This window comes from Watersipora subatra, chromosome 5 (assembly GCF_963576615.1).
Source record: "Watersipora subatra chromosome 5, tzWatSuba1.1, whole genome shotgun sequence".
NCBI classification, from domain to species: Eukaryota; Metazoa; Bryozoa; class Gymnolaemata; order Cheilostomatida; family Watersiporidae; genus Watersipora; species Watersipora subatra.
The window spans coordinates 44,727,681-44,752,967 of NC_088712.1; the positions used below are offsets into that span (position 1 = coordinate 44,727,681).

Consider the following 25,287-nt stretch of genomic DNA (forward strand, 5'->3'; position numbering starts at 1 on the left):
ACAGAGAACTCACTGAGATGAAATCTAAATTAACTTGAACCAAACATTAACAAGTTCCTAGTAGTTCCACAATCGGCCAATCATTTTAATACACTGAAATTCAGCCAATCAAGCAAATGCACCCTCACAAGAGAGGTCAAGGACAAAGGTTGGTCAGAGCGGTGGCTGGCAATAAGAAAGCGGTCTAAAAGCATTGCTGGAAAAAACAACAAAGAGAACAGTTAATTTACTTTAACAAATGTAGTAGCAACCAGATAATCAGATAAATAAAAGGGAACGAGTGAAAAAAATTTTTTAAAATGCCGGCGGGCAAATTCATAAAAAAAAATGAGAGAAAACTCAAATTCATGAGAGAGAAAACTAGTATAGCGATGAAATGTTACCTTGAGATCGTGTCGGTATGTAGAGTGAAGCCTGAGCAAGCCTAGCCCAGGTGTTTCACCGTAGGTTGGATACATGCACCTAAAAGCTTTACCTAGCTCCTCAGCTTGAGTCTTGCCGGCAGGGGTTAGCTCCCCTCCCCATTTCAGAATTAGAACTAGCGAAGGCTCCCGTTCAGCTGTAGAACACAAAGAGTATACCGAGTGGCCAGTGGAGCAAAACTACGAGCTGTGAAGTGGGTAGGGTGTTAAGTTATACATGGATAGTTGTTGAGGGCTATACCGGCCGCAGTTCAGAATGTTGGTGTGAGTCTACTAATAAGCTAGAGAACCTGGTAGGAGAGGTTTGCTGCCTGGAGTATACTGGTATGACAGCATTGCAGACATAAATCTCAACTCCGCAGTACCCTATGTGATACATGCTTGTATGTAACAACAGTTTTGTAGAGTTGGCCTACCATAAATGTGCATTTAAGTAGAAAACTTCCACTTAGGCCAGAAAAAGAAACCTTTTAGATAGGCATTGATACCAAATTTGATTGGTTGATAACAAGTCATGCGACCTGGGAGTAATCTTATTTAGTTCCTTTCAAATTTGAAGTAATTTGTTATGTGAATCAGAACTGCGAAGCTGAAAACATCATAATAACTAGCGTAATTATTTATTAGTATATAAACCAGTGTAATAATACAAAAACGCAATTTGTTTTGTAATATTGAATATAGCCAAAAATTGATGTGAATTGAAGTGAAACATTGAATATTCTACTGAATACAACAGTTCTTCTTTGACAGAAATTCAGACAGACCAAATAAACTGCTATCAGCTGCCTTTTGTAAATGCATAAAAGATTTGCAAAGACCCTTATATTATCTCTGCCAAAGAACAACACGGTCTACATAGAGTCTCATCTTACAACAGCAGATACCGCTAGTAGCGATATTTTCTGGTACAGTGGAACCTCCGTTCTTGAACGCTTCGGTTCTCGACTAATACGGTTTTTGACCAAAAAATGATATTTGCTCGTCTCGGATCTCGAACATAAATTCAGTTTTCGACCAAACTGGAGCATGCGCATTAAATTTAAACGTTCGGAACAGCTCCGGAAACAGCATGGAAACATCCGTTAACAAAGGGAGAAGCAAGTTACGCTTTATAAACTCTTTACAAAAAGGAAGGAACAATCTGGGACGAAGTTCCTCTACCGAAGAGATTTGCTAGAGAGATAACTCCTCCAGTCAAATTACCCTAAATTTTTTTTGAGGAGGATTCTCCATCAAAGATGTGATGTAAAGGTGCCAATGCTGTTTATATTTTCTTTTTCACACAATTTTTGACGTAACTGATCTATTGCATTTTTCGATGTTTCGTTATCAATTTCTGCAATTTTTAATACTGTATCTTAATTTAGAATGTTTTCAATGTTTTAAGAGCAAAACATACTACGTGTTTACTTTTTTTTTCATCATCATAGACAGAAAATATTTTATTAAAAATAAGCAAAATCTATATCTACCCGTTTTTATTTATAGTATGTAGTATACAGTACAGTCTATGGTGTAAAATGTTAAAAAAATACTTTACCAAAGTTATTATCTCAGCTTGGAACAGATGAAAATTTACATACATTAACTCTAATAGAAATAATTGTTTCGGATCTCGAACAACTCGGTTTTTGAACAACCTTCTGGAACGGATTGTGTTCGAGAACCAAGGTTCCACTCTAGTTTTAATGAAAGCAGTACTGAGATGGCTGACACTCTCTAGTGTTCACGCTGATGTCTACTGATGCTGATGTCATGCTGATGAAACGACTACGCTATCTGGCCATACCAACTTGCATGAATTGCTTGGTCAAGTATAAATATGCGCAGAGAATAGTTTTGCAACAGAACCTCGGGTACATCAGTAAGCCTGGTTTCCATATACGCCGAAAGCACCGGCGACAGCACCGCAGGGCCATCAGCGGTGAAATGTGAACCTACGCGCCGAGTACCGCTGGTAGTTGCCGGAAATCAACGCAAGAGTTTAGAGCTGTTCAACTTTCACGAAGAGCTGCAGGTAAAGCCTCCCCAAAATGCACTGTACAGATGAGGGTCAGCAGTTTCGAAACGGCCAGCTACCAGCCATTTTTATATGACCACCAGCGGCACAGCTTTATGTGAACATCAGCCGACGAGCCTAGCGTAGCAAGAGTTTTGTTGCGCAAGATTACCGACGAGGTCTCACATTCGAAATGGGAATCAGGCTGTAGATTCACACTATTAAATTTACTCCCCAGAGCCAATACAGAATTCAGCCATAGTCACTGTGAAGTGCAATACTTAGCCTCATATCTGATACAGTAATCATTAGGACAAAGGTAACATATAAACCTTTCTGAAAATATTTTAATGATCTAATATATCTTTTGATAACACGAAACCAAGCAGAGACCATAAATTGTGGTTGGTTACCTACATGTATATCAAGTGTAGCCACTGACAACTTTGAATACTATTATCACCTAATAACTAACGTAATAACCATTAAATAGCCCACATATAACTTTTCTAAAAAAAATAATTTTTTAGAAGTCTAATAGGTCCTCTTTACCTTTAACTCTCAACCCGGCAGAAGCCATAGCCTGAGGTCAGCTCCTACACGTAGCTATAATAGACTAGAGAAAAGGTAACTTACCATCTTCGGTACTGCTTGTTCCACTAAAACCCTTTGGCTGGTACTTGAGTTGAATCTTTCTGTTGATACCAGAGAAATGGCCATACCTGCAACCAGGGAATTCTTCAGGGATTATCAAAACAAATATTCAAAATTCTGCATGGAAATACAGCTGACAGCTCTACAAATATATCCACTAGTGCCAAAGGTTTTTGTGAAATTCACTCAACCAGTTAGATGCAGATGCGCTGATTCTGTTCTGAGTGCCATTCGACCTTAAGCTGATTTAGCAAGCCAAATGTGTGTAAAAATGGTCACTGGTTAAAATGGTCACTGGTTAAAATGGTCACTGATTGAAATGGTTACTGGTTGACATGGTTACTTGTTGAAATAGTTACTGGTTGAAATGGTTACTAGTTGAAATGGTTACTGGTTGAAATGGCTTCTGGTTGAAATGGTTACTGGTTGACATGGTTACTTGTTGAAATAGTTACTGGTTGAAATTGTTACTGGTTCAAATGGTCACTGCTGGAAATGGTTACTGGTTAAAAAGGTCATTGGTTGAAATGGTTACTGGTTGAAAAGGTTACTGGTTAAAAAAGTCACTGGTTGAAATGGTTACTCGTTGAAATGGTTACTGGTTGAAATGGTCACTGGTTGAAAAGGTCATTGGTAAAATTGGTACTGGTAAAATGGTTACTGGTTGAAATGGCTGCTGGTTGACAGGGTCACTGGTTGAAATGGCTACTAGTTGGAAAGGCTGTTAGCTAAAATGATTGATGGTGAAGATTATTTGTTGAAACATTTATATGACCTGTTCAGACCTTGATCTACAGCTTACCTCACTTAACACACCTGATAAAATGGTTGTTGATTAAAATGGTTTTCAGTTGAACTGGCTGCTAGTAAAAATATATGCTGGTTAAAATGGGTGCTGACCAAGATGAATGCTTATTAAAGCATTACATGCTGCCATGGCTGCTGGTTAAAATCGTAGCTCCGCAGAGAGCTGCTAGCAACTGGGACCAAAAGCTGTTTAAAAGGCAGTCAGAAGCACTGTTTTTAAATTTGATAATGAAATTGCAACCAAATTTGTTTCCTATTTGCAAGCATATCGCAGAGGTGCAATTTTCTGGCAATTTTGAGTAAAAAATGTTTTATGAACTTCGCTACATTACGGGTCAAATAATATTAGTAGTAAGTGTATGAAGATGACACTATCAGCTATTGTAATCAAAATTGCTATAGGCATTTTAAACATGACGGACAAGAAACAGAAAGGAAACAACGATGAGTTAATACTGATTATCAATCACAAACACCAGTAGTTACAGGCACTGTTTAATGCAACTCAATATGAAAGAACTATATGCTGTTTCTTAACTCTAATTATCTCGCTTTTATTAATCTCCAAAAAGCCGACAGACAAAACCATTTTTCTAGTTATAACACAACGCGAGGTTATCAAAAAAATTTTAGCAAATAAAACGAAAGTACAGAAATCGATTAACACTGCAAATATACAAAATAAGTTTAATTTTCATCGTGTTGAAATGAGCGCAGGCTGCGCCATGTACCTCTAGACTTAATCATCGTTAAATCTACTCTTCACTTTGCGAGTCTCTAAAGAACAGTAACAATAAATAATAGTAACAATAAATAATAGTAACAATAAATAACAGTAACAATAAATAATAGTAACAATAAATAATAGTAACAATAAAGAACAGTAACAATAAATAATAGTAACAATAAATAATAGTAACAATAAATAATAGCAATAAAGAACAGTAACAATAAATAACAGTAACAATAAAGAAACGTAACAACAGTAACAAATAACAGAAACAATAAATAACAGTAACAATAAATAACAGTAACAATAAAGAACAGTAACAACAGTAACAATAACAGTAACAAATAACAGAAACAATAAATAACAGTAACAATAAATAATAGTAACAATAAAGAACAGTAACAATAGTAACAATAAATAACAGTAACAATAAAGAACAGCAACAACAGTAACAATAAATAACAGTAACAATAAAGAACAGCAACAACAGTAACAATAAATAACAGTAACAATAAAGAAACATAACAACAGTAACAATAACAGTAACAAATAACAGAAACAATAAATAACAGTAACAATACCAACTTCTGATCAATTACTGCTCCATCAATTTAGCTCTTTAAAAATAAGCTATTTTATATGCATTTACAACATTTTATATAATCAATCTATGGCTGTTGTCGTCGTCGAAAGTTCTTTGTCCAAAGTAAAATTAATAAAACAAAGTATAATCTATTCTTATGAGAATATATACTCTAACATATGACAGTTTCAATATACAAAATAACTCTAGGAATTATTTCACTATTTCTTTGTAGGGAGTTTAGTGTAATTTGCTTCAACTCTTACATTTCAAGTACAAACTTCAGTTGAATGAGTTTGGTTTTCTTCTCTTCAAACTCCGGAGGCCCTGCATTAGATTCAAGCTCTTCCAGTAGGAATCGGGCTATATCAAGGACTTCCTGCAGCTAAAGATGCAATTGACAAGTTACCTTAATAGCACAGCGCTACATCCAAACGCACGACAAACAACTGGTGATGCAGGTGCCATTACTCCCTAATTGTACCAGACAACCAATCGAAAGAAACCCAAAAGCTGTTTCACTTCATCAAACAACTATTGAAAAGGTTACACAACTTTATCCATAAAAGCTGTTGAAAGTGAAAGTGCACAAGTGAAGGTACACATGTAGAAATCTCACAAATGTCGATATAAAAGCATACAACTGGTGTATGCTTTCACCAGTTGTTTGGTGATAGCATACATCACCAAACAACAGGTCAAGACTGTAGTAGTTTTACGAGCCGTGGCCATATACAGGCGAATGCACATTGTAGTCAATTGCAAGAAAACTGATGCTTCAAATGACCTAAAATTTTGATTTTTCATGTGAAAAACTCTGCTTAACAACACAAACTATTTGTGACAATAACAGAAAAAGTATTGAGCAGAGATGCCACACACCCTGGCTAGATAGATAGACTTGATCTGATTTTACCAGAGTGCTTTATCTGAATGTGGCTCAACAGGACCTTTGAGAAACGTCCATACTACTCTCCACATCGAGTAAGACTTGTTTAACTCTCCATACCCAAAAGAAACGAAAATGCAAAACCTAATTCAATCAAGAGGTGGCCTCATCATGCCTCCATTAAATTCTTAGCAAGTGAATTTATATTCCAGTAAACAAGTTTCTAGACTTCAACAACTTCTTTATTACAAACTTTAAAGCCATAACCCTAACGAAGAGCTCAGCAGTATTAAATACCTGAGAAGCATTACTACTAACACAGAGCCAATGATATTTAGTTTTAATGCCTGGGAAACATGATATTGAAAAGTAAAGCAACTCTAGGAAGGCTATCATTGACTACAAACCACTCGTGACCATAATAGACAAAGTAAAGAGCAGAGATGCCACTCACACTGACTAGATAGATGGAATTGAGCGAACTTTTCCATTAAGCAACACAAGGCATAAACATAAAAGGCATAGACATAGAAGGCATAGACATAGAAGGCATAGACATGGAAAGCATAGACATGGAAGGCATAGACATGGAAGGCATAGACATAGAAGGCATAGACATGGAAAGCATAGACATGGAAGGCATAGACATGGAAGGCATAGACATGGAAGGCATAGACATAGAAGGCATAGACATGGAAGGCATAGACATGGAAGGCATAGACATAGAAGGCATAGACATGGAAGGCATAGACATAGAAGGCATAGACATGGAAAGCATAGACATGGAAAGCATAGACATGGAAGGCATAGACATGGAAGGCATAGACATAGAAGGCATAGACATGGAAGGCATAGACATGGAAGGCATAGACATGGAAGGCATAGACATGGAGGGCATAGACATGGAAGGCATAGACATGGAAGGCATAGACATGGAAGGCATAGACATAAAAGGCATAGATATAGAAGGCATAGACATGGAACCAACCTGTGTCGGATGCTTCAACTTGAGTTGCATGGTTTTGTATCCTCCATACTTTTCAAAAAGGTCAAAAAATCTACAATTAATCAGAAATTGATATGAAATTTGAGTGTTCAACTACAATCTGCCACCTTTCACTAACAACCCACCATGAATAAGAACAGTGCAAACCTTAAACTAGCTTCCACCTCTCATATGACCTTAAAATGACAACAGCCGAGTTTATCGTTTCATAATTGATGATTTTCGCCGATCCGATGGCATACATTTACCCATGCAACAAAATGTGCTAGTTATCAGCTGCTCAACTGAACATTAGCTGTAATAATATGAAACACTCCTTTCTTAAAACACTTTTATTCATCTACTGACTAGCAGCTGCACCTTCCAGCAGCTTATAACTCAACAAACTTTACAAAGTAGACAAATAGTAGATTTCACATTTAGTAAATTTGAACAGAAATTATCGGTATTTTTCCATCATTTGACTCTTGAGGAGATCTGATTTCAAGGATGTTTTAAGATTAAAATCGACAAAACTGGATTGTGGTTAAAACACTCAGATTCAAGCGAAAGTGTGATTATGACATCTATAGACAACAAAAAGACCAACCGAATTGGGACATGTACTGCTGCAACTTGAACACAATAGCCAATATCAATAACAGGAGAGACAGGCAGCCGCTAATCTAGTGACATTATTTTGGCCCGTTTTTAATGAACATTTTAACTGTGATCAAGTTTTGTCAATTTTAATAGTAAAACATCTCGGCAGTCAGATTACCTCAAACATCAAAGACAATCTCAAATGATGGAAACTTGCCAATATTTGTTGATAAAATCTACTAAAATTCTGTGCAAGTTCATGTGGGTACATTTAAATGTGGGGTTGGACAGTGCTGCACAATAACACGATATAATTCGATATGACGATATATTTCAGTGGATTATTTTATATTTGGTCAGTTTTCCAAGTCGATATGAATATCGAAGCCGCTATTTTATCGAAATATCGGCTGATTTTATTTTGCAAAAATGGAGTTGTCTTTTCAACCGATATTAACTAATATCCTCTCATATCGTTCATGTTAAACCATAACTGTCACGAACAACTTTTATCGTATTTTCTAGGTAAATCAGACACGCTGATTCCGATTTTGTACTCAAAATAAAGATTAGTCCACTAACCTTCAAAGTCATTTAAGCTTTTTTAAAGCGTTTCAATATCCGTTTCAAAAACAACACGATCGGCATTACAAGCTCCGCCCATAAATATGTGACGAAACCTAGCTTTTTCAGAAGCGGAAGTTGGGAATGTTTAGTCCGATTTAGAATAATAGAGATGGGTGTCTTAAAACCCATTATTATCTAAATCCAGCCTGTAAAATAGTTTCAGTTTTTTATGAAACGGATATAAACTATTTAAAATTGCTCGCAGCTTGTTACATGACGTTTAAATGGGCTGGACGCCGAGAAATATGAGCTCAAAAAGCGCGGTTTTATCACGAGCTAGCGTTGTTATTGCGCTTTTTAAATATGCAATGCTAAATAGCTTATCTACCTTTCAGAAAAGACTGATATTATTTTTAAGGCTGAATTTAGATATTAATGGATTTTAAAACACCCATCTCTATTATTCTAAATCGGTCTAAACATCCCTACGTAACTTCTGTTCCTAAAAAGCTAGGTTACGTCAAGTATTTATGGGCGGAGCTTGTTATGCCGATCGTGTTGTTTTCGAGACCGATATTAAAACGCTATAAAAAGTTCTTCATTACTCTGAAAGTTAGTGGCCTAATCTTTATTTTGATTACAAAATCGGAATCAGCATGTCTGATTTACCTAGTAAATATGATAAAAGTTGTTCGTGGCAGTTATGGTTTAAAGCCTAAAACTATATATTGAAAGAAGACCACTCCAATGTTCGATATTTTCCGATATTCGATATATTTTGAGACCAAATAATCGAATGTACATGCAAAGATATCGTGCAGCATTAGGTTGGACAGTAGATCATGATAGGTTTGATGGAATACAAAATAAATTGCAACCGTATGTCCTTCCTAAGACCTTAATTTCTCTTAATCCAATAAAGGGCCTAAATCTACATAGGACAATACAATACAACCAAATTTCTCCACCGTGTCAGACAAAATTTCCCTCCCTCAGGTCTCCGAGTCCACATCAAACTCGCTCACCTTTGATGTCTATGGAATACTGGCGCAAGATCTAAGTCTAACTCATTTGATTACAGACCAACAGGCTATGTTAAGGTAAGTTATTTAGCAGGCTACAATAGCCTAAGCTAATGAAAGCTAATTTACAAACATAATATCAACTCCATGCTCTGAAAGGGTAGTAGACAGTATACATACCGCTGGTGTTTCACTTCCATCTTCATCTTCTGTTTAGGGGTTCTGTCCCCATGTCTGATGACAGCGATAACACATCTCAATTCCATCCTGCAATCAATCAAAGTAAACCCAACAAATGTAGAAGTCTCTTAAGCCTGGACTCCGTTGAGCTCGAAATAAAGTCATTACAAAACTGGACTTCTGGAAAGTTTTTTGTCAAACTAACTAGCGATGGGCTAAAGGTTGATTTAACTAACACATGTTTAAATTGTCTAGCGTTTGATCAATATGAAGAGTGAGTCCGTTGCTTAGACAAACTACCAGAAAGGTGATGCTGGGTGCTAGAACCTGCATTGTTTTTACCTCACCGACTACTTGAAAACAATTCAATTTTGATGGAATTATTTTAGACTTAATGAAGCTTGATGAACATTAGCTAATAATAATCAGGCAGATTCAGCCGAAATATTGATCATATGATATGTCAATGAAGTTCATAATTCCAAGTCTACACTGTCAACCACCTAAAGCCAGCAAGAAAAAAACAGCTGAACTACAGTTAAAACTTGTTCAATTTACTGCTGATTGTTCGGTTGTGATAATCAATAATCACTCACAAGCAATAAGGTGAAGTAACTGCTGATTGTTGTTAGCTATTAGGAATAATGACTGCAGGAGTAATGTCTATCGACAGTACACATTAATCAAACTGCTGCCTTGCAAGGCAAATCGGTCAGCACTAAAACCGGCTGACAACTAATGAAAAATTATTAGCTAGTGTGAGTCCAGCTTTTCTAGTCCAAAGTCCTAACATATTTCGTTTCATCTTTGGTGCAATCCATAGAGTCATACTCAAATTATTCAGCCTTTTATTGTCACTCCTGCAGTTTTTGAAAACGTTCCACAAACTTGGCATCTTCCCAAGTAAAGGATTGAGCTGATTCTACATTTACTAAATACTTAACGAGTCCACTTACAGCTTTTTTCTCATTTTTACTAAATACTGTGGTGGACGCCGGGCCATGACATTGTAATTCGTGTAGGTATTTTTATATGTTATATCTTGCATTCTGTGTTGTTCTTTTTATTATATCGTTATTAATCTGTCCATATATTATATCGCTATTATGTCTTCGTTTATCGCTGTATTATATCCATGCCAACGGATTAGCAATTCTGTTTATTACTAATGTTAAACGGTTTTGCTCGGTTCTGTTAGCCAGAATGGGCAAGTTTATTGTGTATAAAGGAGTGCGCTCACTCAGTTGGGCAGAGCAGATAGCGGTACGCTCCTCAGCTAATGTGACTTCCTTCTATAATAAAACCTGGAACGAAATCCCACGCATTTTATTTTTTTATGAAATAGTCTAGATCATGCCAAGTAAAGGCCGGCAATATCCTTTACAATACTTAACAACGAGTCCACTTACAACTTTTTACTCATTCATGCGTCTGACCCTTGTGACGTTACAAAAACTAATCGACTCTTTTTGCCTTCTCCTCCCTCCGATGTAACCATTTCTTTTTTCTAAGCAAGCAACACCTATATTTACACATATAGTCAAAACTTACATGGTGCCGTAAGTAGTCGGTACAACAGGTAAGACTTCCAGACTAGCCAGTTCTGGTGGGACATGCATAGACAACTGAGGTGCAAGCTCTCTCAATATCATTGACCTGTAAAAGTATAATAGTAAGTCCATGGCGTAGCAAGGAGAGAGATGCACTTGGCACTGAAATGCCATAGTCGGTCAATATTTTACGTTGTAGGAACTAAGCTTCTGATTGATGAATAACGCCAATGTTTATTCAAAAACCATCCCTAAGCCTGTCCATAACTATACCAAGTCTTTATCCCAACTCTTGCCGTAATTAAAACAGAGTGTTTCATTTCATACCTTCTTCTCCGAGCATAAACTGAAACTAACCCGAGAACAGTGGCACAGTCATCATAGTATTTGGAGGAAGTCTTTACGAAGCTGAAGCCATTCACGTCACAAACATATGAGACTCCATTTGCTCTCAGCAGGTCGAATCCACAGACATTTTGCTAAATATATCAACAGTAATTAGTAGACAGGAAGAATAACCAAATACAAATGCAAACCCATCAAGAGCTGAAGGAGAGGAGATTGACAAGAACTGTCATATTAGAACAACTGTAGCTCTGGTAGTCAATGGAGCATTCACGTGCAATAACGCCTGCACATTGAACGTAGCACGATCAGATGACAGCAACAATGAACACAGGTCAGTTACAGAACAGTGGAGCTATTTTGGAAATTTTGGTATTTTTGGCAATGCTATTTCCTGTGACTAAGGACCATGTCATTATATTTAACACTATTTAAAAACATTCAATTTTATTCCATAGTTTAAAGTTGCTATAATTAAATCAAGTTTTCTTTTTAATAACTGCAATGTTTTCGTTCTGTGCACAGATCTGTAAAACATTCTTATGCATGTTTTTTATACTATTTGTACATAACAAATATATATTTATGCAGTAATATATATTAATTGATATAATAAATTCATAAATACAAATATAACAACATGCATAAAAAATGTTTTAGATTTAAAATATTTAAATTAAAAACATTATTTTTACTTTAAATAAAAGTCAAATTTTAATTTTCCAAGTGGTTAAATTATAGCAACATTAAAAATTAAGGTTGCATTAAATATGATGCATGCAGCTTAGGATTGTCATCATAAGATATGTCAAGGCATAAATTGGTCACCCAACTGATTGTAAAAGAGAGAAAGAAAACTTTCATGTAATTTAATTAAAGTTGTTTAACCACTTTAATTGACCTCATTTGACATGACCACCATGACCACATTGTCACATAACACTGAACGACAGGGTAAATGACAAGGTAAACAGACCATTCACTAGTGCTGGGCACAAGTAATAAAACTCATTGAACTCGCGGGTTTATCTTCTCTCGAGTCTCGGGTAACAGAAATTTTAAGTATTTCGATCTTGCGGGTTCGGGTTTTAATAAATGAATACGCCGAGTAAAGTGGACAAAAACTCGGTCTATTGCGCCTTGCGCTCTAAGCACTGTTTAACAACCGCCTGTTAACGCTGTGAGCACGAATATCAGTCGATAGAAAATAGTAAAAAATAATAAATAAATTGAATAGAATTATAATTGCATTGTAAATTTTAATATATGTCTGATATTTGAAAATTTTAGACATAAAACTAATATCAACAAACCCAATATCCAAAAGACCCATTGGCCAAGAAGTACTCATGTCCAGCCCTACCAGCTACCCGATATTCAAAAAACTCGAAGGGAAGGGGGGAGAGTCTGAACTCGTTGGCCAAGAAATACTCTTGCCGACCACTACCATTCACTATATAACACTGAATGGTCTATTCACCCATTGAAGATGAAATCTCAACCCTACTTAGTGGTTACTAATCAACCTTCTCAGCCTAAGACACAGACAACTATTGTAGCACTGTTACCATCAATCTTTCAATTATCCCCTGACTAACCTGGAATGCCATGCTGACACCCCTAGCAATCATCTTCTCTTTTGCTGTCAGTATGATAGGGTACCTGACCTCTTTACCATTCTGATCTCTCTCAACCTTTCCATCCAAAGCAGGAGCTTTGCGGGCCTCCGCGTGAGCGTAGTCAGACCCCACAGTGTATACCTGCCAGAACAATGTAAAAACAAACTGAAGGGTTTACTAGAATGATCTTTGCAACTACCAGACATAAATAAAAAATATAAGTATCAAATACAGCAGTGATATGGCAGTTGCCGAAAAAACATACACTCCTCTGTCGTATTAAGTTATTCAGGAGTATCAACGTAACCTTTACTATAATAAAACTATGTCCATCCATCAGTCGGATTTTTCCCAAACTGTCATGGCAGACATTGCCAGTATACTGGTCTTTACCATAATAAAAACAATGTCTGAAGCCGCGCAGAGAGTGCTAGCAAAAATATTTGCACCACACAGGAATTGAACCCAGGCATTACAATCACAAGTCTAGCACACTACCAACTGCACCACCCAATCACTTTCCAGCGAGAATAATTACCGTATGCCTATAGTTATTTCATGTGATGATTTCTCACAGCCATGGGACTGCCGGTTAAGACACTACTGTTTGTTTATCTTGTTGCTGATGACTGCTGTTTGAAAATAAATTGATTGAAATATATAGTAATATAGTATATAGTTAATAGGTCTATGTGTAGACGTAAACCTAGGTGTGAACATTGGTGCAATAGATGTATGCCTGTAATAGATATATGCCGGCAATAGATATATGCAATAGATGCAATAGATTATGCCTACAGTATACAAGGGCAGACACCACATCCATGATAATAATGATGTATTTTCGTTTTACAGTATTTTAGTCATATAGCCTACAACTTTTTTCTTCGCAGCATAGAGCTTGCTGTACAGAAAAAGAGAAAAAAGTCAATTTGAATTGACATTGAATGTGTGTGCTCCCCTTAATGTAAAATTATGGTAATCGTGAACGCTAAACCAAGCGAAAGTGACAAAGCCTGGTTCAGAATATATCGCGGTATGACGGCATTTTCCTTTCGGCGTTCATCATTGATTATGTAAACCATGAACTGAGGGCATCAACGAAGCAACGCGGATCTGTCGTGAAAGTTTGCAGCTGTCAAACCTTCCCGATATTTCACCAAGCATCGACGACCACCTTTTCAATGTGAACCATTTTGACGATGGATGGACCGCTGATGGAGTGATTTCCTTATTTCCGTTTATGATAGCTGCTGCGAGACTAGTATTTGATTCATACACTCGAAAACAAAGAGGTTTCTTTGCGAAAACTGACAAGGAAGAATGTAGAACACCACGTCACGGAGTAGTTGCTGGGACAATCCTGAAACACATTCAGTTACACCAATGGGACAATAACAAACATAAAACCTCATCAGAGGGAGTAAGGACTTTTTGCGAAATCCCTGCACATATTCAGAAAAGGTACTTGTGACAAAAAATGAAAATGTGTCTATCGAGGAAGTATTCTTTCTTGTCTTATGCAGACACATATTGCTGGAGTTATCCTCTCCCTGTCGGTTTCAGTGATTGGTGACAGACATGTTGAGGGCTCCTTTGGAAATCCACAGATGAACTCAATAAAATATTCTTAGCATACACTGAAAAACTTGTTATGAAGCATGTATTTGATTGTCAAAGCCTAGAAACATTAAATGGCTGCTTACTTATTTCAGCATTACATGGCAGTAAATACTTAGTCTATCAAAGTTGCTGATAATTTAATTATAGTAGACACTAAATGTACTTATAACAAGGTAGCCATTCGGTTAACTTAGCCTAAAACATTAAAATATTTATAAAGGCCTGGGGCAGCAGCTTGCACTGATGACTGAAGCCCATGCACACGCTTATCCAGCTTCAAATGATCCAACTCGGGTCGGTCATCACGTACTCTTGTGTACCCCAAAGAACAAAACAATTGTACACGATTGTATTAAAGCACTTCCTGTATACCATTCACTTATCCCCATGCTTCAATTTACAATGATGATGCCATCATAGACCTATTAACTATACTATAACTATATGTTATACTAACTGTTAATACTAACTATATGTATAGTTAATAGGTATATGGATGACATACTAAACAATTCAAGGAATGAATAATCTTTGATTTGAGGTCTGTTTCTTGGTTCATAGTAAACTAATAATTAAGCTGGCATACTGCAACTAGGTTACATCAATTTAGGGCATGTCATTTTTGCCAGTTGCGAAACTACTGCAGTAATCAAAAAGTGACACTAACAACATTGGATATATTAATTATTATCGTTGATTTTTCTCAGCTCTCTGTTTGGTAACATACTGGTATCCGCTAAAGTTCCCGGGGACCTTAACGCAAAAATTACTATTATTATTTATATGATTTTATAATTTTATTATTTATATCAATAATTATATTATTATTATTAAATCAGCCCTTAAGGATAAAACAGTAGTAATGTACTGCTGCGTATCGATGCCCTGTTCATTGTATAACAACTGACATGTTTATCTGATGGAATTTAGCCAACTCTAACTTCCAATATGATCATACGATCTGACACTCTCACGCAGCACATCCTCTAAGAGCCCATCATGGCACATCCTGTTAGTATCACAAGAAACAATGATAGCTGGTGCTGAACTTAAGTTGTTCTAGATTTGGAATTTTGCTGAGATATATCAAAACCACAGGCAGACGATAAAACTCTTAATTATTAAGACAACCCAATAATTACTTAATTGAGTTCATCTGTGGGTTTTCAAAAGAGCACTCGACATGTTTGTCACCAATAACCGAAACCGGCAGGGAGAGGATAACTCCAGCAATATGTATCTGCATAGGATTAGAAAGAATGCTTCTTCGATAGACACATTTTCATTTTTTGTCAGATGTACCCCTTTTGGGTACATGCAGGGATTTCGAAAAAATCCTTACTCCTAGAATAAGGTTTTATGGGTGTTATTGTCCCATTGGTGTAACTTTGAATGTGCTTCAGGATTGTCTCACTCTCCTCAATTAAGCCAATGTTACAATTGCATCCATTTTTCATCCTAAAAATTTTTTTGGTTATTTGCGCACACCCCTTACTTTTGCTTGGCAGAGCCACAGACTACATAATCATAAAACTGACCTTGACATCGGTGCCATCGGTAGGCATAAACTCTTCATAGATGTAGCTGCCTGTAGTCCTGACTCTGCTCACTGGTGAGTAGACACTGCTTCTGCTGCCTATCTAAAGAAGCGTAACGATGACCTCTTAGAACATCTACTATGACCAATCAAGTTAGCTGATTAGGACATCGATTATTCTAAAGGATTTTCATGTTTTAAAAAGAAGTACCCTATGAGATTGTAGTGAGTGGTTTGCAATGAAGTACCAAGCTCATGAGTGAAGTTTTACCACAACCATGGTGAGATGTTGACCAAAACAAATCGTTTGCCACAGAAATAAACATTATCACAGCAGTGGCATATTCTATTTTTAAACACGTCAACAAAACAAATAAAATCTTGCGTGCACGTGGGACTTTTTTCGAAAATTTTTTTGTTACAGTCATATATACAAAGTCAATATAAAAAAGCTAAGTTTTTTCAGATATTTGCTACATATGTCCAAAAATTCAAATGCTGGAGAAAATATTCTTTTTTAAGTATAGATTGTGTTTCATTAAACTGGTAACAGAGCCCAATAGACTTCAATTAATGCTCAAGTAATTACATACATTGTGAGAACAAATGTAAAAAACTAAATTACTACGGTAACAATCCATAAAAAAGTTTTTATTTTAACCGCAAAGCCTTGTGAATGTAACTGTAACCTTGGCAATGTGTAAACTCAGTTATGGAGTGATAAAAATAACTTACTCTAAATTTACCCTACACATACATGTAGCTTAAATTGCCTACACTCAACCCAAAATATGGATTTGCCTGCCCATTCTCATTGGTGTCTGTAACTGTAATTAAGCAAATTTAAATCAATGAAGCTAGCTACTCCAATCATACATGGACAGTTATCTTTCTTGAATCACAGTCTACATAGTAGCCTTTTACTTTGCTTAGCAAATGAGAATACATTCAACCGCTATAGACAAAAAATCTTTCTAAAGTGTGTATACCAGACACGGTGGATGCTAGACATTCTGCCATTCTGACAAATGCCATTCTGTTTTGAAACCCCTTCTCCAGCCCTAACAAATGAGGTTTATGAAGATACGGGCATACGCTTTAGGCTAGATTACCAGTCTTCCGTTACAAAGAAAAATATCACAATTATTCCTACATCAATCATTCTGTTTTGAATACAAATTTTTTCATAGGTCCAAAAGCAGTTTATCAAATATATCTTCATGTAGAGTAAATAATTAGGAACTTTTTTGAATCAATCTTCTTCCACTTTATAACAGTGACAGGTATGACCAAGCAAGTTACCGCTTATCAAAAAACAATTTCAATCTTACAACTTCATACCGAGCGTCAAATCCTGTCCAATAACAATTTGTTCATTGGACAGTTGTAACTGTGGTAGTATTGGTCTGTATCAAAAATATTCTCTCTTTTTTATCACTTTTATTTAATTTGGGTTCCATAACTACGATAATTTTACAGTAAGTTAAGGGAAGCGCACACCTTCAATGTCAGTTTAAATCAATTTTTTCCACTTCTTTCAGACAGCAAGGTTTATGATGTAAAACATATTGTACTTTTGTAAAATAAAGTACAACAATCTATAACTTTACGAAATGGTCAAACGTCGACAAGCAAGTGCCCCAAAATATGAGAAAAACTTTGGGAAAGTTTTTGCTTCAAGATAAACAGTTGATATACTATTTGCAATGAATAACTATAATCACATTTATATTTCAACCGTTTCCATTAATTACTCCTGCAATTGTTACTCAGATTACTGGTACGCTATTTGATTACAATCACTATGTAGTTTTGTAGGGTTCATGTATACGATAGGAAGATGCAACATAAGTTGAAGTAGTTTGAGGCAACTCGTTGAATATTCAACAAAACAAAATGAAGACTCTGAAATCCATAAAAGCTAAACTTACCACGGTTTGGTTGCCGAAGGTGTGGATAACATCTGACTGTGAAAGGGCTAATTTTATTTTGTATATTTTGATTACCAATTATTAGTAATGTTAACTTCTATCAGCTTGTCGACTTTTACTAACAGAGCCACGACAGTAATCTTTTAATACCTATTGAATGCCATAGAGTCGCAATAGGCTAAAATTGAGACAACTAGGCGATAAAATTTTCAACCATGTCAAAAAAGATCGTTATTCGAGGCTTGAAAGAGCTTGCTCCTGTGAAGACAAATCTGGCGATTCCCATAGACTAAGGTGACGTGACAGTTCTACTGTTTTAAAAGTTGAAAGTTTATGTACTTTGTTATGCTTAAAAGAAATCTAAACAAATCAAATAAATTCCTGTATCAGGTCCTATACCACTTGCAACAGTTTTAAACTATTTACTCTATAGAAATTGAAAATCATAGGCAGTAATCTATATATATATTTCTCAAAGTATGTCCGTGTGTCTGTCTGAATTCCGGCTATACCTATTATTAGAATAACTGTAGCTGGACAACGCCATGGAGTATTGTGATTAGAAGCCTAGCAGCTTATTGGAATTTTCCATTGGCAATGTGCCAGGCTAATAGCTAGAAAGTTACGGTTGTTTGACAAAGTTTAAAACCTTTACAGTAGTTTTCATTTTTCTCTTAATTTATTTCAACTACACAAAACACTTCTCTGATAATATGTCGTTTGAAAGTTAGAATGGAAAGTGTTGTTATATATTAAATACAAATCAACTTTCTGTCCAAAGACTTGAAAGTTTGAAAGAGTTTTGTCTGTAACCAATCAGCATGAATCGTGTCAGCGCTGCCAGATGCTCTAATACTATTATACAATCATACTCATAAATACGAGTGCCCCAACATATGAAAACTCCTGATGAAAGCTGACTTTTGAGCAAGTTTCTTTCTTGTGATGCAAGTAATGTTTGAAATATGGGCATAAGAAGTGGTTGTCGATGGCCACTATATGGATAAGTATGCGAGAGACTATCTGTCTGTCGCTTGGTATTTCTCCTTGAACCAGTTTAAAAAAAGTGGGCTAAAAGTAGCAGTGAACCCGAGGCAAAACGCGGCTAACCAGGAACAGATACCAAAAAGATGACAAAATTAAAGTTTTGTAAATGATTTAAAACTTAGCTTTAAGTGTGTATTTAGTAAGCTAAATTCATTGAAGTTAAATTTAAAGTTTCTATTATGTAGGGTCACAAAAGTTTAGTGAACTGAACGCGCTGCTCTCAAGTCTCTCAGACAGCCGTTATCCACAACCTCTGTCTGGAAGGTAAAAACTCCATCAAGTAGTGTGCATAATGATGTTACATTTTATTGCAGATCATAACAACTAAGTAGGTATTTGTTACTTTTTAGCGCATGTGCTGAACTTATTCAATTAAAAACACGATTTTTCACCGCAATATCCTGTTTAGGCATTTTTTCATGGTATGCTAACGGATTAATTTGTACTTAGATATTTATATAGCAAATAGTGCCTTGATATGTGAGTACATTGACATGCAAACTCCGTCCCAGAATGCATTAAGCTCCTATGTCTAGCTATGACTGCACAAGTCAACACGATGTATACCTTTCTAAATAGTCTCTGACTTCCGCCACCCGCAGAACTCGGAAAATAAATGTAGACATTGTGATCCTCAGCTGAGAGGGGTTTTTCTACGAAAGGCTTGTTGAATACTACACCATTGACCTCTATATGGTCCTCGTATTCAATCAGTTCATCATCTGAAACAAGAAAATTAGTATTTCTCAAAGCTTGGTCGTTTGCTGCTATTATTATTGCTATATGTATAGCCTATATATCAATAATAGATAAGATATTTTAGGAATATAAAAACCAACAGGAGCTGACGGAGAGGAATAGAAATGCATGCAGCATTTCATTAGAAAAGCTATTGAGAATAATTCAGCCTCCATAACGAAGTATAATGACTACTTATGTTACTCTATTAAATTAGGATTTAGGAACACTAAAGATGATCTTGCATGATATTTTAGTAGGTTTTATTGGAAACTATGGGTATTGTTTTTCATGTTTCATGTTGGCTAATTGCCAGGATGATTCAAGATTAAAATTGATAAAACTTGATGACGATTAAAATGCTCTGATCAATCGAAAGTGTAATTATGAGGTCGATAATTGCAGAATTGATGATATGATGACAGAATAGAGACGCGTAACGCTTAAACGCAGTAGCCGACATCAACTATCGCAACTGTAACAACTAGTGATGTCATTTCACATGTACTTTTCTTTTGAGCGTTTTAATCGTGATCAAGTTTCATCGATTTTAGTCTAGAAACATCCTAAAAAAAACAATCATCATCATCAAAAACAATCGCAATTAATAGAAAAATACCAAAACTTTCTGATGAAATCTACAAAAAACTTGTGAAAGTTCACCTTTTAAGCCATTTTACAACGTTGGTGTAATCTAGCCATCCAACTTACTACCTTGACACAGACTCATGGTAAAACTGAAAGATTAACAGATTCGTGATTCGTGTACATAGCCTTTCCTTTTTCAATAAGTAAACTGTTTACATTGCATCAGCTGTAGCGTAATCGAAAAGCAAATACAGGATGTATTCACAAGCAATGAAGAACAAAAAATAAAAAAAATTGGAAAATAATAATTATTATTAAGTATTATATAATAATTATTATTATTGAAAATAAGTGTTATTGAGGGGCAGAGAGAAGATAAGGAAAAAGGAATACACTTGATTTCATATAATGACAAGTTAATAAACCATAAGCCTAAGAACCTGTACATCCCACAAGGTTACTTATGTTCAAAAACTCTAAATAACTCTTTAACTCTAACTGAACAAAAGAGAATTATGTTAGGCGTTGAGAAACGAATGGAATGCAGTTCGAATTGAAGTGAGTTCAAATGTTCTCGTTTACATATGCTTTGCTTCAAGGAGTGTCACATAGACATCGATCAATAAAATACATTATTGTATGTTGCACAGAGAGATCATGCGTGCAAGAAACTTCTTTATAATTATGTAGCCTACTTGCTATTCACTAAGAACACCAAATGAAATAGCATCTATGTAATTATGTTGAACCATCTTGTTCTAGATGTATGTTATTAGCGGAAGGAAAAACTATCAGACTTGAGAGTTGTCTATCTTTTCCAATCGTAATCCAGTTTAAAACCTACTTTGGCGTAAAATGAACACAGAGAGCTGAAATTTTGCGCATTGTTTGGAAGATAAGTACTTATTAACCACAAAAAATCATTGTGTTTGATGTAGCAATTTTTGAGCTATGGTCATCACACAATTTTTAGAGATTCATAACTTTTGATTTTGTGAATCAGCTGCCACACCAAAATGCTTGTTCTTGGTGTCAAATTGAAGCTCAGAATGTGCTTTTTGGAATAATAGAAACATAATTTTGCTATTAATTACCAAAAAAATTAAGCAAAAAACTGATACTGATCGATATGCAAAGACTAACTTATGATTTACAGAATAACAAGAAAGGTCCAGGTAATGCAAAACTTCAACTTAATTTTTCCTAAATCAAGTATTGCAAATATAAAGTTACATGATAGACCTAGCACATGATAGACCTAGTACATGATAGACCTAGTACATGATAGACCTAGTACATGATAGACCTAGTACATGATAGACCTAGTACATGATAAACCTAGTACATGATAGACTTAGTACATGATAGACCTAGTCCATGATAGACCTAGCACATGATTGGCCAGCCATTAAGTAACATGCTGCCAGCATGCGGAAGTGAAATGCTGCCAGCATGCAGAAGTGAAATGCTGCCAGCATGCAGAAGTGAAATGCTGCCGATGGGTAATAAAAGACTTACCATTCTCAGAGTTGCCACTCCTATTAACAATAGCATACTTGGGTTGTTCGATTCCTCTTTGTGCTAAAATGTTATGTACTTCACCCCTACAATGTACACGCTATAGTATATAATATATACCACAAAATATAGGTCATTTTCAAAAGGTCTTTCAGTGTAGCTGATAAAAGTGAATGTCAAAAGTTTAAATTAAAAATATTTTATGTTTAAGTAGAAAAGTTGAGAGAATTTTTTTTTGCAATATTCAGATTCTTCTATACATTCAATCGATAAATTATTGATCGTAGCCATTGCTGGTTTTTCTCACCAATGAAAATTATATGTGCATTTAAAATTAAGAAAATGCTCTTCCTCAGCCACCTCCGCCTCCTTTCTCCAATTTCATCCGTCGCTAAGGTAAAACACTGAATAATATTCTTTTTTAATATAACTTTTTCTTTCCTTTTTTGTTGTGCAATAATAAAGTATATATAAACAAGTATTTGTAATTTAAAAACATGTTTATTTTCTGTAATTAATAGCGTTTGTGAAGTGCTTGTTCGAGTATAAAGCGCGTTTTTCCAATTTGTGTTACTTCTGATTGATTGACACCTGAGTTGATATTTAAACGAGCTCGGTCATGGAACAAACTATTTATATACTATATATATATATATATATAATTATATATAATAGATAACTTGTCAGGCCTACTGCTAACAGCACTCTACGCTCTAAAAAGTGCAGTGTTATAACTAACTAGTAGAGTTGCCCCGATTTCAATATCGGAATCGGTATCGGTGCCGATATGGGTGTTAAGAATCTGAATCGGTATCGGTCGATCTTTTCTTAAAAACTTTCTAGAAACTTCAGATACTTTTTGCAGATCAACTATTTAGCAGAAAAACGTATTTTAGCCTGCTACACTAATAAAAAATCATCAGCTGCAAGTTCCTTACTTTTACCTAATGAATTCCAGGCCTGTCACACAATTTTTTTCATGTCTATAGCACGATAAACATCAACACAGCTGAGGAATCTTTTGGCTTTAGTCAGGATGTAATCATCATGTGCGGTATTTCCCAATTACAGCGATATGATTTATGCACCCAATTACGAACATGAGACCGATGGGAAACAAGAATGCGGTGTAATATTTCTATGTACTAGCATTACGAAAGTAATTTGAGCAGTCGAGGCATAAAGTTATCTATCTCTATTGATCCTGATGATATGATGTATCGTTTGCATGGCATAAAATAACCTCAGTGGCATATCAGTATTTAGCCTGTCCTCCCATCATCTGTGGCAAGTGAATCCTTCTTCAGTACGACTGGCTACATCGCTAGTGATGGAAGATGAGGACGTCTCACTGAGATAATTGAATCACTAACGGTAATTTAGAGAAACATTTATTTGCTCTAAACTTGTACAAGTGCATCAGTTCGTTCAGCAGTAGGAGACAGACTTCATTATCAAAGAGAAAAGCTGTACCACTACCAGTAATTACCATTATTAATATCAGATTACAAGAAACATGGACTGTTTTGTTACTAGATGCCCGGTATGTCATGTTACTAGATGCCCGGTATGTCAGTATGTGAATATATATACATGTATATCTTTTTTCCATAAACACAAGCAAACAAATACATCATTATTTATATTTTCTTTGCATTATATTTGTATAATAAAATTAACAATTATCGATGCATCACAAAAGATCTGAATCGGTATCTGAATCGGATTATTTTTTACTAAGAATCGGTATATCGGATCGGTATCTGAATCGGCTGGTGAAATTAGAATCGGGGCATCTCTACTAACTAGAGTCTTGGAATAGGTTAATGTTACTTATCTTTCTCCCAGATTGATGTTTTACTCTGGGTCACGACAGGTCTGTTTCGTGCTGGTGCACTCTTCAGGTGACTTGCGTTAAATGGCTGGTAAAATTGCCTCTCCTGGTGTTGCTGGTGGTGTTTGTAGCTACAAACACCACCATCAACACCAGGAGAGGCAATTCCACCAGCCATTTAACACAGGTACCTGAAGAGTTCACCAGCACGAAACAGACCTGTCGTGACTCCAGAGAAAAATATCAATCTGGAAGAAAGATAAGTAATATTAACCTATTCCAACCCACTAGTTAGTTATAATTATAATTAGAGCTGTCCAACGATTATAAAAATTGATCACGATTAATAACTGGCCTGAACCAGTTAATCTTCGATTAATCTTAGAATTAATCTAGCAAAGATCTGCATATTCAAAAACAAATAATACAGCTACATATAGATTAATTACATTTTAAACAATTGTTAGCAGTAGTACATGTTATGTACAATGTTTATAAGTTACAATGTAATAATTATTATGAGTATGAAAACTGTCTATGAAAGTCTTTAATCAAGTCAGCCAAGAGTTGAGACAGCACAGTTTATTCACATTATCTGAATAAGAAGATGCCCTCTTCCTACATACAATATTGCCAGCTTTAAAGAATAGCCGCTCACAGGGGACAGTAGTGCCGGTAGTCAGTAGTATTAGTTATTGTCTGCGACAGCTGGTGATGATTTCTGCGCGGTAGGATGAGAATTAGTTAAAATATATCTTAATGATGATGTGCTGTAGTGGTAAGCAGATTCTTTCTGGCATGTGCTGCACTTAGCTTTATTGTTTACGCTTCCAACAACTTAAAGAATTGCGCTACCTAGGGTGGAAGATATTTTCTGCTTTCATGTTCCAATAAAGTGTCAATCTTATATTACTGATATTCTGAAGCTGAAATATGATTGTGACTTTTTTGAAAAATGAAAATACATGTATAACTTACTTGAGAAAGTTTAAAAAAAACAAAAATAAACTGTAAGATATGTATTAAATAATACTGAAATCACTTTTGTTGCTATTACCCCCAGGGCTGATACTCTGAAAGAAAAACCCACCTGGATAGGCCCAGACTTGGATATTGTACCCCCAATCACCTGGTTGGTCAATTTGAATTTGGATATTGTAACCCCAATCACCTGGTTGGTCAATTTGAAATACACCCCCTAAACACTGGGAGTTTTCTAAAGGGCGCCCAGGTTCTAAGCCCTGCTAAGCATCCAATATGGTTCATGCATTATTAAAGCAGAAAAACCTACAAACAAAATTCCCAATTTTATTTAGATACGTTTTTATTTCGAATTTTTTGTTTGTTTAGTATTGCAAAACGATCGTTTTTTTTTCTGCAAACGGCTTATTTTTTGTTGCTAACAGAGACTGATATATTGTAGTTTACTATTAGTAAAAAATTAAACAAAAACAGGCAATTAGCTAACCATAAATCAATTTATAAAAACCGTTCGTGTGACGACATAATAGTT

At 35.6% G+C, this 25,287-nt stretch overlaps 1 protein-coding gene across 1 annotated transcript in view; it reads right to left on the bottom strand.

Moving 5' to 3' along the window:
- LOC137396352 (inositol hexakisphosphate and diphosphoinositol-pentakisphosphate kinase 2-like) overlaps positions 1-25,287 on the bottom strand; it is a 132,968-nt gene that overhangs the window by 42,863 nt on the left and 64,818 nt on the right. The window contains exons 5-15 of the mRNA XM_068082586.1: positions 21,941-22,026; positions 19,664-19,818; positions 16,120-16,221; positions 12,938-13,099; positions 11,352-11,473; positions 10,996-11,100; positions 9,445-9,531; positions 7,076-7,145; positions 5,465-5,583; positions 3,061-3,146; positions 384-559 (exon numbers count right to left, since the gene is read on the bottom strand). Of these exons, the coding sequence (XP_067938687.1) occupies positions 384-559; positions 3,061-3,146; positions 5,465-5,583; positions 7,076-7,145; positions 9,445-9,531; positions 10,996-11,100; positions 11,352-11,473; positions 12,938-13,099; positions 16,120-16,221; positions 19,664-19,818; positions 21,941-22,026 (1,270 nt within the window). The remainder of the gene's footprint in view (positions 1-383; positions 560-3,060; positions 3,147-5,464; positions 5,584-7,075; positions 7,146-9,444; positions 9,532-10,995; positions 11,101-11,351; positions 11,474-12,937; positions 13,100-16,119; positions 16,222-19,663; positions 19,819-21,940; positions 22,027-25,287) is intronic.